This window comes from Natrix helvetica (assembly GCF_964273705.1).
Source record: "Natrix helvetica genome assembly, chromosome: 1".
Lineage (NCBI taxonomy): Eukaryota > Metazoa > Chordata > Lepidosauria > Squamata > Natricidae > Natrix > Natrix helvetica.
In genome coordinates this window covers 109,915,220-109,929,022 of record NC_138548.1, presented here as the reverse complement: position 1 = coordinate 109,929,022, position 13,803 = coordinate 109,915,220, and the positions used below count along the sequence as shown (strand labels likewise).

Here is a 13,803-nt window from a genome sequence, read left to right as displayed (position 1 = left end):
ATGTGATTCTGATGTGGGTCAGCTCAGTTTGTTGAGGGGTGTTGGACCTCGTTTGGATTTGAGAAGCCGATGCTTCTCTTTATCACATGCTTGGCAAGAGATTCCACCGAGCTTCCTAGGGCCACAAAACAAGCCTGCCGACAACTGTAGCCAATGTGCATTAGTCAAAACTTTGCTCATCCTGGAAGAATTTTTCCCAGATGGAAAGATTAGAGATGATGAGAAAGATGTTCCAGTCAGATGAGAAAAGTTCATTGGGCCTTGTTCTGAGTCATCCCTTGGAATTCTTCAGAGCTCCTGTTACCAGTACGATCTTAGCGTGGGGCAGCCCCCTTAGGCTTGTACCTGTCTGAAACCATTTAAGCAAAAGGGCTGAGAGAATTCTGGTCATAACAGAGAATTACTAATGGAATGTTTGGTCTTTCTGGGAAAAACAAAGTCATAGAAGATGTTGCAAAATTACGAAGTGGGTGGGGGGGGGGTAGGAAAAACATGAAGAATATAATCAACTAGTACATTGTCCAAGTTCTTTAATGGAAGCCTTCCTCGGAGCTACAAAAAGGAAAACTTATCTCTGTCTCTTTTGATTTGTGTGTTTTGTTCTTCTCATTTCCAAGGGGACGGAATTGAGCAGAACTGAGTTTCAGAAAGTGGAGTTAAACTGTCTTGAACCTGGCAGTGTAAGAAACTATTTGGTCTCTTCTGTGCTTATCTCTCACATTTTATATGATTTAAAAAAAATATAATTTGGGGAAACAATTAATGTTTTGGGAACGCATTGCTTTTCTTTTTCTCTAAAAAGGGATTTACAGTGTGCTGTGCAATTATTTCTTATAGCATCTGTCCAATCCAGATCCCTCGCTATTAATAATAAAAAAAAAATACCCAAGGGATTCAGGATTAAGCTCCTAAGCCTTCATTTACTTTACTTTCTTCAACCAAGCTTGTCACTAAAATGTCTGCTCTGCACACGATAGCATGTGGGGCACAATTCACACCGTAGGTATTATTGTAGCATGAGGCAGCAACACAAAACCCTAAACGAAATCATAGTGACGTTGTTGGCCCAAACAGTGCAGTAAATAGTAGCCATGGCAGGAAACCAAGTGTGCAGGTACAGAAAAAGACATTGGCTTGGAGTGGGCGGGGGGGAAGGCTCGTCCAAATCTTGTGTTAGCTGATAATATTGAGCGCATCCATTAATGAGTGGAGCTCATCGCGTACATTTGCCAGGGAGTGGCAGATCTTCTGTGGGTGGTCCAAGAGCTCAATACTGTAGGTGTACGGATCATATTTCACAGAAAAAGGTCGCTTGATATGTGCTGCGTAGACCCTGAAAAGAAGAGGACAAACATCAAAGATGGGAATGTAGTGGGCTCCTGTAAATGTTAAGAGATAAGGAAACAACTTAAGGCATACTGTATGTAAACCAGCTCTCCTTAGCCTGGACCTTGGAGAATGACATGGTCATTGGTTGTCTAGGAATATGGCAGCTCTGTTTGATGTTCTCTAGGATTATGGGAATTAATCTGGGAGCAAAGGATTAATATTGTCAAGAATCACTAAATATATAAGGTTCAACTACATTCAATTTAGTTGAACCCTACCTATTTTTAGTCTAAAACTATACAAGACTATCTAAAGTCATCCCTGCCCTTTGCCTAAATATAAATTCATTCTAAGAAAGCTAGCATCTCTACCATGCTGTATATAAAATAGAAATAAATTTTCCACTTTTGTTTCAATAAAATTCACTACATTTTTATTTCTTTTCACATCTTTTGATTATATCACAGGTTTTTTTTTAAAAAAAAATCCACATTGTGCTTAGGTAAATTAAACACGCAACAGGCGACTTGCTCGCTGAAGGTCAGCCAATATCATAAATGGTATACGTACTGGCAATGTATTTCCATGGAGCCAAAAGCTACCATTGAAAATAGCTGGCCACTTTGTGACCAAGAATGGAAGCCACTGAATTGAGGAAGGTTATGAAACTAAATTGTAATAGCAAAAAAGGCTGTAAGCTAGAGGCTTACAGCAAGCGCAGTGTTTTATATCACCCACAAGGTAAATATTAAGTCACCAGACTGAACTAGAAAATGTATCTGCTAATTGCACACACACATATATAGTTACAATCATTCGTATTGTAAAAAAAACCCAAACATTTTAGTTGAAATGATATTGTATGCCATGGGTGTTAAACTCGCGGCGTCACATTGCCGTCATGTGACATTTCGTAATGTTTTTTTCTCTTTGCAGAGCTGGGGTAGGAATGGCCGGCACATGACACATCCTGCCCACAGGCCGCCCATTTGACAGCCCTGTTGTATGCTCTTTTCCTTCTTCATCTGATGAAGCTGTAGCGGTTGCAGTTGTAGCCCACAGAACCTAATGTAGTAATGAAGGAATCTCTATAGGACCCAATAATTCCAGATTATTTATGTTACGGCACCATCTAGTGGCTTTGGGAAATAATATTAACTTGTCTCAAAAATAACAAGCGGGCAAATATTAATCCCTTCTCTTGTAGTACTGCCTTTTGATCACTAGTACATACTAATATTCAGATTTATCTTGGGATACTGTGTGCAAATATTCTCTTCAGAAGAAATTATGAGAAAGGTCTTTCAAAAATCTGGCTTCAGTTAGTGTCCCTTCGCAAGTTAAAATTAAGCTGTAAGGACCATACAACGTTTTACGGGGTAGTATGTGCTACTACAGACATTTGGAGTTTTTTCCTGCACATATATTTCGCTCATGTACACTTCTTATCTTCCTCTTTAAAAATATTGGTGGGATGAAAACATATAGAATGTAACTTTCTTCCCTAACATAAACTTCTTTGGATGTTTAATGAGTGTCAATGTACTGTATAATTTATAACAGCAACCTACTGAAAAGCAAGTTTCATTGAATTTTTTGAGAACAGTGCAGTATTTGGGGAAATGAGACCCTAGTTAATAGAGATATCAGAATGGGGTCTGTTTAAAAAGCAGTTGTTAACTAGATCAGTGGTCCCCAACCATTCTAGCTTGTTGGGGGCATGTGAGTGGGAGACGCATACCCGCATGCACAGCTCCATTTGGGGGAGCTCCGTGCACTAGTGTCCTTCACTCACGCGAATGGAGCTTTCCGCGTGAGAGGAGGTCTTTTCACCCACGCGTGAAGTTCTACTCATGAGAGTGGCAGGCACTTGTGCTTAAGTGGAGGCAGCGCACACCCCTGTGCATAAAACTTCACTCACACAAGCAGAGGGGATTAGCACGCAAAGTGCCGTTTGTGCAAATGGAACTTCGCACACACATGCTTGCCTGCCGCTTGCATGAGTGAAGCTTCACACACGCACACATGCTCAGGGGCGGGTTCCGGCTTCTGTTACTACCGGTTCTCTCAGGGATGCACTGCACATGCGTGCTATGCATTCATGCACAATACTAAAAATGCTTCTGTGCATGTGCAGAAGAAGAAAAAACAAGATGGCGGTGCTAGGGAGCAGTGGCATGGCAGGCCGAATTACTACCTACTCAGCCAAACTGGTCTGAATCGGTAGGAACCCACCTCCTGTGCATGCCCATCTCTTCCGTGACCCGGTTTTGAACAGGCCGCAGTCCGGTAGTGGGTCGTGGGCTGGTTGGCAATCCCTGAACTAGATGACAACCAAGAGTTTGCTGTAATCCAGCAAATCATTCCCATCATTCTGTAATCCATTATAATGTAACCAGCACTCATTCCTGGTGAAATGTGATACTCATGTTGCAAAAGTTTGAATATCTAGAAGATCATATCGTTATAGTGATTTATAATAAGTTACGGATTTTTTTTAATGTCTTAAGTATCTATTTCACTATCAAGGGTATTCACGTCTTCACTCACTAGTTAGGTATTTCTAGGTGTCTCATCAGAAGTCTATGTGGACCTAGGAGTTATTCTGGAAAGAGTCTTTCTCTTTGGAAGTGATCAGTTACAGTCTTATGCATATGTAGCTGTAAGTACTATTGAATGGAATAGTCATGTAATGTAATGTATAAAGATATTTTTAATGTTTTAATATATTTTACGTTTTAATGTTCTCATTCAATTATGTCTGCTATCCTGATTATCCTGAAGAAAAGTGATAATAAAAATAAATTAACAAAGATGTAAATCAGTCGTAAATGCATATACACACACAATCAGAACATATTTCATTTATTCCACGTTTACCAATGCTGTAATTTAGATTTCATTGAAAAAGCAATGAAAATAGTAAAAAGATTCTTTAAAAAAATTTATTTGGAAGAAAAACCTTCATCTAATGATTTGGTTAAAAAAGAAATCATTCATCATCTGCAGCAATCAAACTCCCTATTGGTGTAACTACTAGACGTATAGATGCCCATTTTCCAATGATGACCCTTACCTGAGTTTAGCTTTGGCATCATTGAAACTCTCTGATACAAAATAAACAGGCTGATAGGTCTGATCTTGATAGGGTTGCATGGCCGTAACATCAGGGTCAAAGTCCCGTAGTTCCGGTTCATCGGACAAAGAGTGCTAAATCAAGAAAAGGGGGGGGAGAAGAAAGCAGGAGAACCCCATAAGTAGCTTACTGCAGCAAGAATAACTTGATCGACCAAATAGGCTCACCAAAACTCAGAAGAAGCAGCTGCACTCTTCAGTTTATGGGTAGCTGAATGGAGATAGATTGGGGGGGGGGGGACAACACTTACTATGAGCTCTCCGTATGAAGATAGGAGGCCAGCTCCGTAGGCTTTAATGATTCCATTTTGCTTGCAGAGCCCAAACTCCACTGTGAACCAATAAAGCTGCAAGAAAAGTGGGACGGAAAAGAAAAACAGTGATGGTTAGCATTTTCTTTTCCGTATTATAGAGGTACATTTTTATTGCATCTGTTCCTCTTTTGCATTGCATTTGGGATGGCAATTAGAAGCTCTTCTAGAAAAAAAAGCATTTTTCTTTGTTCTTAGAAATCAGTGTTCGTTTTCTCTTTGTCATATTTATGCTGGAATATCTACTAATAATATTATTTCCTGGTATCTGCTACTGCTTGTATTGAAAACCTATAACAGATTATTCCATCACAGTTCTATCCCTGCCAGCTACATTGGCTACAATTCCTAGAAATCCTGATTAGCATAACCAAAATTGGCATTTCCTATCAACATTTACAATCAAGATATATATATATGAGGGAGGAGAGCTGACATTGTGACGGCACGACGTGCGATCTTGGTGCTCCGAGATCGCAGTCGATAATTCTGTCGCTGGACCGTCCATTCGGACCTAAACCATCCTGTGGAAATGGTGATTGAGAAGGGCACCTCCTGCTGATCTCAGGGACACTGCAAAGTCCTTGAAAGATCCAGGAATAGCCTTTTTTCCAGTGACAGGAACACAGCTAATGAAGCTGCTGAAGTTGGGACAGCTCCAGAACGGGAAGTAAGCGGAAAGAGAAAGTGTGTCGAATTGGTGAGGAAATTTTATTATTAGAAAAAGAGACCTCCCCCCCCAAAAAAATTAAGTTAAATTAAAATTGAAAACAGAAGACTGTAAGGAGCAAAATTAATCTACATTAAACTTAGTGTGTTACTCTGTTTTTATTTTTTTTCTCTTTTTCAGGGATGGAACTTTTGCAAAGGCTCCCTATTTTTTAAACTGAATGGATTAACTCTTTCTTCTTCTTTTTTCACTTTTGCTTACACCTATGGATTAAAATTCTCCTTTTTTATATAATGCTTGATTGGATTGGATTTGATCTCCATTTAAGGGTTTTTTTTTTCTTTCTTAAACTTGGAATATAAAGAAGATAATAATAAGGAGTATAAAGAGGGTTGTAACAACAGGAAGAAAAGCAGTTACACTGCCATTTAGAGGCTGGAGGCTGGATACATTGTTTTTTCTTCTTTCTCTTTGATCACTTGAGATTCAAGGTTCTTTCAGTTTGTTAACTGACGGTGATAGCAGGAAGAGCACAAGTTGTTTATACAGGTGCCTTTGGGGAGTTCTATCACTAGCTATTGGAGGGAAGACAACATTTTGACTTGAAAGATAATAAATGAACCTGTTTGAAGTTGATTAAAATAGCAGTGTCTGCAAAATTGAAAGAATGGCTCTGCCAACTAATTCAAAATCTATTAGTTGTGACAGAGAGAATTGAAAAGAGATTGGAGAATATGGAATACAAAACAGAAAAATTTGATGGAGAAACTGAGGGTGTTTATCAAATGAAGAAAGTGGAGGACAGAGTTCAAAAGATGGAAGAAAAAAATGAGCAAAGAGATAAGAAAACTGTGGATACTGACAACAAAGTGAGTGTGGTTGGTAAATGGCAAGAGCAGAATATGGAAAGGGGAGATAGATGGATTGGAACTCTACCCCAGACTTCAAAGCACAGAAGAAGAAAAGAGAGAGAAATTGACGGAGATAAGGAGAGAAATCTTGACAGAAGCACTAGTGATAACCAAAGATAAGCTGATGGAAAGAACAGATGCTGGGTGTCAAGCTTTTATGAGATACGAAAGGAACAACATGTTGCGAAGAGAAGTTTATACAAAATTATTAAGAAAGTAACTAGAACATTAATGGCAAGAGATATAAGACCGTACTATTACTGGAAAGATACAGGTTGATGCAATGAAAATGTATAATACTAAGTTAATTTAGTTTACTAGTAGTATGTATAAAATGAAGTGACAATAGCTATAGTTAAATAATGTTTCATAATGATAACAATGCATATAGATATATTAGTTTGATAATATGAAATTTTATATAAACAGCACATGGAGAATATGAGAGGAGGTTTAGAAGCCTTATCTAGAATATGTTGTAAAGATGTATTGCGATTGGATGATTTTAGGATGATTTAATAGAATGTTATCATATAATCCTATTCTAGATTTTGAATATTATATATAAAAGGATGTAAAACAATTATAGTCAAATTAAGGTTGAGATATAATAATCGTGATATACATGAATATAGGTGAATTTAAAATATGCGATTTGATATGAAAAGCAGGTGCTGACTATGGAAGAGATGCATGGAAATGCTATAACTAACTGACACACTTTCTACAATTTGTAATGGAAGATGGTTTTTTATGTTTGTTTGTCTTTGTTCAAAAATAAACAAAAATTGTATATAAAAAAAGATATATATGTTGAACAGAATTTGACAGAGGCAATTACAGCTCTATCTGTGTATCCTAGAATTAAGGACTTACTGTTGAAAGTTTTTCAATCTCCTCGTCAGTTGCACCCAAAGATGCAAGTCCAATGTCCTAGGAGCAAAAGAAAAACAATCATGTACAGTAATTATTATGTTCTTTTTCCCCATGACCATTATATGTTTTGTGGGCACAGCTCAATTGTTATGGATCATACAATAGGATTTGGTAGATTTGATGGATATTCAGTATATTACAACTTTCCAACATCATCCCCTCCCCTGGCTATGAATTATGGGAATGAAATCCCATAATTCATAGCCAGATTGGCAAATGCTTCTAATTATAAAGTGGTAATCTTCTTGAACACTGGCTAGGAAATTATGACTCTGGCTTGTCAGGAAACAACTGGATATGCTATAGCCTAATTGATGAGTTCTTATTTCAACCATATTTGTAAAAGCCCCATGATCTGGTGATATGAACTCATGGGAAGTCTATAAATCACTGTATACTGAATGCAGATAGGATTGTATAGTTTATTGCCTGCTTGCAATCTTGAAATTATTTTTATAAGTATTTCAAGATATTCTACTACATATTTCTTTATAGTTCATGTTTCTAGACCACCCACCTCCCTCAAGGAGAGACTCCAGTACACACCAAACTTTATTTTTTTATAATTCTAGTAATGGTTATCTCTTTTTTTACGTTTAAGAATCTCTTTGGAATGCTACGATTCTGTTCTGTTCTCTGATGCATACACATGGCTTTAATCGTTCTTTTTTTTTTAGTTGTATTGAAAACTTGGAAATCATAATATTTGGTCATTTTAACATGTGACCTATGGATTTCCCACTTTTGCCACAGGAGATAAGAGGTGGCAAAATCCATTTGGGTAGACATCTAAATGAACAATCTTTTCTCAAGGGTGCTGTCACTGAAAAGGAGTTGATGGGCATTTTTTAGCAGTGTTTCAGTATGAGAAGTGAAAGGTACAAGGTGCATTAAAGTTCACCCAGTCTTAACCCACTAGTTAACAGTAGAAAATAAAATCCCATATATCCCAGTGGGGGTGGGGGGAATACATTTGAAAATCCATCTTTGACAATGCTTATGTGAAGACAAAAACTGCATGTAACTTACTTTGGCCATGTCATGTGGGGGAATTCACTAGAGAAAGCAATTCTGTTGGGATAGTTTGGGGGGAAAGGAAACCAGGCTGCCAAAGAACACAGTGGCTGGACACTCTCAAAGCTGACACCAGCGCATAGAACAACTCAAGGGAGTAGTGCAAGATCTGAATATATGGAGAGACCTGGCCCATCGAATTGCCAAGAATCAGAAATGACTGAATGGATAACATCATCACGTTCCTTATGTATTTTGGCAAATGTATAAAATGTCATTTTATAAAAGGCTGCTACTTTAATCTGGGAGCACCTTCTGGTTGAGTTATTTTTCAACGGCCATCATCCCAGTCGGCATGGCCAATGACTGCTCTAGTGGCAAAATAGAGATTGTACCTTCATTGCAAGGTGGTCCACCTTTGGACCTTACCTGCGAGAACTGTGCAAATGTCTTATCAGCCAACATTGGTACGTGTCCCAGAAGTTCATGGCAGCAGTCCCTTTGGAAAGAAAAAACAGCCACTGTTTGCAATATTCTCTTTGAAAAAAGCAAGCCAAGCACTAAAGAAGCCAATTCTATGAGGTTGTACTCACGGTTCTGGAGAATGCATGGGAGAAGAAGCATGCCGGATGTACTGTGTGCATTGAAACACCCTGAAGGCTAAACTGGCTAAGAAATCCCGAGCTGAGAGAAGGCCAGCCACTGGTCGGAGTTGGAACCCAGTTCTCTCTGAAACAATCCAAACCATCTCTTATATTTGGTTGCATCATTTAAGAAAGGATGAACATTAAGAGCTTAACTGGGTCTTATCAAACGAAGGCTGTATTTGCTTCAAACATGATTTGGGAGAAATGCTTTGGATCTTGCTAAAAGAAAATTGCAGCTGCTTTAAAGGTCTCATTAATCTTTTAATTCTTTAAAACAGCCACAACTTTTTTGGGTAGGAGGGACGTACAGGCTTTCCAGGAAGCCTGAAAATAATCAGGCCAATGATAATGGAAGCATTTTTTCTTAATTATTTTCAAAGCATGAACAGCCTTTAGTACTGGACTACTAAAGTGTTATATTGTAGCTGTTCAGGTACATCCAGTGCTGAATTTTATGAAGTTATACAACTGGTCTTTTTCTAATCTTTTTTTTAATGTACATATTCTTTTGGAAGTCTATTCATTCCAGATCTATATTATTATTAGAAAATATTATTATTAGAAAATGTAATTTGGGTCATCACAAATATATTAAAGATTATAGTGTTATAGATCTTAATGTTTATCGTTTAAATTTCTACATTTCCTCCTAAAATGCAGTTTAATTACACATTTTGGTAGGATTTCTTGAGCAAAATCTGCAGTACAAAAATCTTCAAAAATGCAAAATCCCAATGGATAATACTTTGGATCTACACATTAGTCCAGAAGAAGCGGAACAGATTCGTTCTTCTCAAAATGAGCAAAGAATGAGCAAAAGATGAGCAAAGATCCTGAAGCATCCTTTTTTCTTTGGATGAACAATAGTCTCATGGATGTTCCCCTCTACTGAGCATCTTTGCAGAGCATTTTGGAGGATTCCTCTTGAACTTCCTCTTGAAGAAACCATAATTATCTTTTGCTGTTTTAAGAACAGTGAATTTTGCTGAACTTTGGCAGGCTGTTTTCTTTACCTGGCTGAGGAGATGTGACCTAAATATTATAGAGGATTTTCTTCTGAGAACAAAACTTAAATGAAATGCTTATTTTGCATAACAAGTGAATATACAGAATTGGAGATTGAAGAACACTGTTTTAAATTGTCTCATAGATTTTGTCCAGGATAAAGGGGAGGGAGGGAGAGGGAGAGGGAGATGGGGAGAGAGAGAGAGAGAAAGAAAGAGAGAGAGAGATGATAGAAAGAGAGATAGATAGATGATAGATAGATAGATAGATAGATAGATAGATAGATAGATAGATGATAGATAGATAGATAGATGATAGATAGATAGATAGATAGATGATAGATAGATAGATAGATAGATAGATAGATGATAGATAGATAGATAGATGATAGATAGATAGATAGATAGATAGATAGATAGATAGATAGATAGATAATTAATAGATAGATAGATAGATAGATAGATAGATAGATAGATAGATAGATGATAGATAGATAGATAGATAGATAGATAGATAGATAGATAGATAGATAGATAGATACAGAAAATTCCCAGGGTAGTATTGCAATGTTGTTCTCTAGTCACCATCTCTGTGGGACAGTACATCCGAGTTTTAAACACGGTCCTATATATCTAGATCAGCGGTGGTCACTCGTCTTTGGAATCTAGTTGAAGGTCCCTTCAACTAGAGTCTCCCCTAGAGGTCCCAGAAGTACTGCTGAAATTGGGCGGGGAATTTATTAAACCACAGAGGTGCAAAACTTCAAGCAGGGTTAACACCATAAAAATGTACAATCCTCTAAAAATGACCACATACTTACCTTTCAGGAAGCAAGAGACATCCTCCAGCTGAGGTATGTTGTTTTCACTATAGCCACTGTACCTCTCCAGTAAATGAAAGGCATCCAGGTGTTCTTTGCAGGCATGAGTGGGATAAAGACTCTTCAGAGTACTGTACACTTCCCTCCTTTAAAAGAAAAGATGTCAATGATATTTTTCCAGAGTATTCACATAGAAAAGATAGTTACCTTAGAATTCTGACAATCTGTTTAGGACTGTTGATTGAAACATTATTTTATTTTATGTTTTTATTTTATCATTTTGTCTTTGAATCCATCTCAACACTTAGAGACTGCCCAGAAATGACCCTGCAGTTTTCAGAAGTGGTTTGCTATTGCCTCATTCCTAGGGTCTATGACAATTTGCCATGGCCAACTCATCACAGGACAACTCACTGCAGGACAAGAGTTACGCTAATATCAAAGAAATGGTGGAATAGAATCATTAAAGAAAGGATGCAAAAGGAGAACGGAATGAAATGTAAATGGCAAAAATTAAATTATTTTTATTTATTTTAAATAATTAAATTGTTAAATTGTCACACAACAAGTTGTCTTGCAATGAGTTAGCCATAACAAGTTGCCCATGGTGAGTTAGCTTTGGCAAGTTGTCCCATTCCCTCTATCTAGGGCTCTGAGAGAGTGACTGGCCCAAGGTCACTCAGCTGGCTTTGTACCTGCGTTGGAACTGGAATTCACAGGCCTCTTGTTTCTAGCTTGATACCTTAACCATTACACTAGAGTGGAAGCCACGAAATGTTTAAAACATATAAAACATAAATAAAAACAGAGTGCAAATAAATGGGCGAGAATCTTCTTCTGACCTAGAGTGATCGTGAGTCAAATGATACCTTAACAATTGAGATGAAAATGGTGGGGCAGCTACTCTAGAAAAAGCAATTTGACTTTTCTGAAAGGATCTAAGAAAAGATCTAGAAAAAGTTCCTTTACACTTACCAAGTAGTAATCTCCTCTTCTGTGTATTCAACTCGAGGAATTGGGTCTCCACTATTAGAAGAATACAAGGAACAGGTACTTAAAAATAACGGTATAGCAAATAGTACAGACAAACCCTGCAACATTTAACTATGTCATACCCAGTCATGTCCAAAATCTGTCACAGAGTAAAGATTATAGTGTACCTTAAATTAAATGACGGTCCTTTATTTCAGAAAACTATCCTTTAGATTTATTTAAGTATTTGTTTTCCTGGTTTTGTCAGTGAATTTTCCATTGTAATGCAAAAAAAATTTTTTTTTAATTATCCCTTTATCTCTTTCAGATAAGTCCTTTTTTCAGATTTGTCCTCTACTTTTTCTAAGAAAATGTGATCACTATAAGTAGTCGCACTCATTTATATGGTAGATCAAGTGTGATCTGTTAGATCCTCATTGTTTTGAGCCAAAGGGGCCACTTTGGGGGATTTTGAGGTCATGGCAGCCATTGTCGGCATGGCTTTTCCCAAGTCACTCATACAAGGAAAACACAACACTGAGATGCAGTTACCTATCACAATCTTTTTCTAAAAATGGCCCCGAGTGAAGTTGTTCAATATTTAGTTCCAAATGAAAAAGCCACATCAGAGCCAACATGTGTGTGCTTTCTGTATCTATCAATAGTTTATTAAAGAAGCTGCACCTTCTGGGGGGAAAGGCTTTCTTGGTAAATGTGTTCTCTCAAAAACATTTGACCCAGGGATGAAATGCTCTGAAATCTGCTACAGGTTCGCTTCGCTACTGGTTTGCTTCGTGAGCACATGCATGCCAAATGCGTTCTTGGCGTGCATGCACACCACAGGTGCTACCATGCAGCTCTGAAAAAGGAGGATTAAGAAGTCTTTTCTGAGTCTGCAAAGGTAAGTAGAACAGTGGTAGTGGGGATTTCCTGCTTTCTAGCAAATATAAATTATGAGGCAAAGCTGATTGTCGTACAGCTGATCATCAGAATTACCGGCTTGCCTGAACCGGTAGCCTTTTTTTGCTACTGGTTCTGGCAAACTGGTAGCATTTTTTACTACCGGTTGGGGAAAATTGGTCCGAACCAGTAGCATTTCACCCCTGATTTGACCCCACCCCATCTCCATCCCTGTCCAAACCTCTATTACAATTCCTCAAACATGTGTTTTCCTGGCTCTGCGTAGTTACACAAATATGCAGCTTTTCTAAGGTCCACTAAGGGCTATAGTGAATACATTCCTACCAGATTCAAAGCAACTTTCTGGCTTGGGATCTGAAAGCTGCACACCTTTTTAAGTGGGGCACTGATAAAACACAAGGTTTGCTTTAGCTTGATGCTTTATTTTACAATCAGCTAACTACCCCATCTTCTTTTTAATTAAAGGTGGCCACAAATCTGAGTATCTTTTAGCTCTAGGAAGAGAGTAACCAATACTCTCCAATTTAGAATTAGGTTGCAGAAATTTGATTCAAGTTTGAATGCGTGAATTGATTGAAGGAAATAGTGTTACACACAACTGGCAAACATGGAACACTGGAAGCAAGATGGATGAGTGTGAAAGAGAAAAAGTGATGAAGCAGGAAAGGGAGAAAATAAAACAAGTTTAGAGGAGTCCATAGATAACAGTGGACAAAGTGGTAAGTCTTACTGCTTATAGTGAAAAGCAATTTCTGCAATCATTTTCCTTCGCTCACGATATACTTCATCAGAGAATCCCTTGGAGAGAGAAAAAAAAACCAACAGTATTATTTAAGAAGCCAAATTCTTATTAAAGGTTCAAGAAGCTGATATGAAGGAATCACTTGTTCTAAAGACATTACAACATTGGTAGTTTTATTTTAAATCTCTTTGCTAGTGCTCCCTAGCACAGCCTTTTTATATTTGTCATAAACATGCCATGACTTCAGAGTAAACAGTTCAGATTTCATCAGTGCATGTGTGAAATTGGGATTTTTTCTACAATTTAAATCACTTTAACACTTGAACTGCTGAGATCAATAAGAATGATGATTTTTCATCCCATAAAATTGAATGTTTAGATGATCCTCCT

The 13,803-nt window shown here is 37.7% G+C and overlaps 1 protein-coding gene across 1 annotated transcript in view; it reads right to left on the bottom strand.

Moving 5' to 3' along the window:
- Positions 1-531: 531 nt before the first annotated feature.
- The window catches only part of TH (tyrosine hydroxylase), a gene marked incomplete at its 5' end in the record, with an annotated part of 28,379 nt that continues 15,107 nt past the window's right edge, over positions 532-13,803 (bottom strand). The window contains 9 exons of the mRNA XM_081935460.1: positions 532-1,333; positions 4,406-4,539; positions 4,716-4,811; positions 7,233-7,289; positions 8,736-8,805; positions 8,900-9,035; positions 10,779-10,924; positions 11,754-11,804; positions 13,402-13,469. Coding sequence (XP_081791586.1) covers positions 1,174-1,333; positions 4,406-4,539; positions 4,716-4,811; positions 7,233-7,289; positions 8,736-8,805; positions 8,900-9,035; positions 10,779-10,924; positions 11,754-11,804; positions 13,402-13,469 — 918 coding nt within the window. The 3' untranslated portion in view covers positions 532-1,173. The remainder of the gene's footprint in view (positions 1,334-4,405; positions 4,540-4,715; positions 4,812-7,232; positions 7,290-8,735; positions 8,806-8,899; positions 9,036-10,778; positions 10,925-11,753; positions 11,805-13,401; positions 13,470-13,803) is intronic.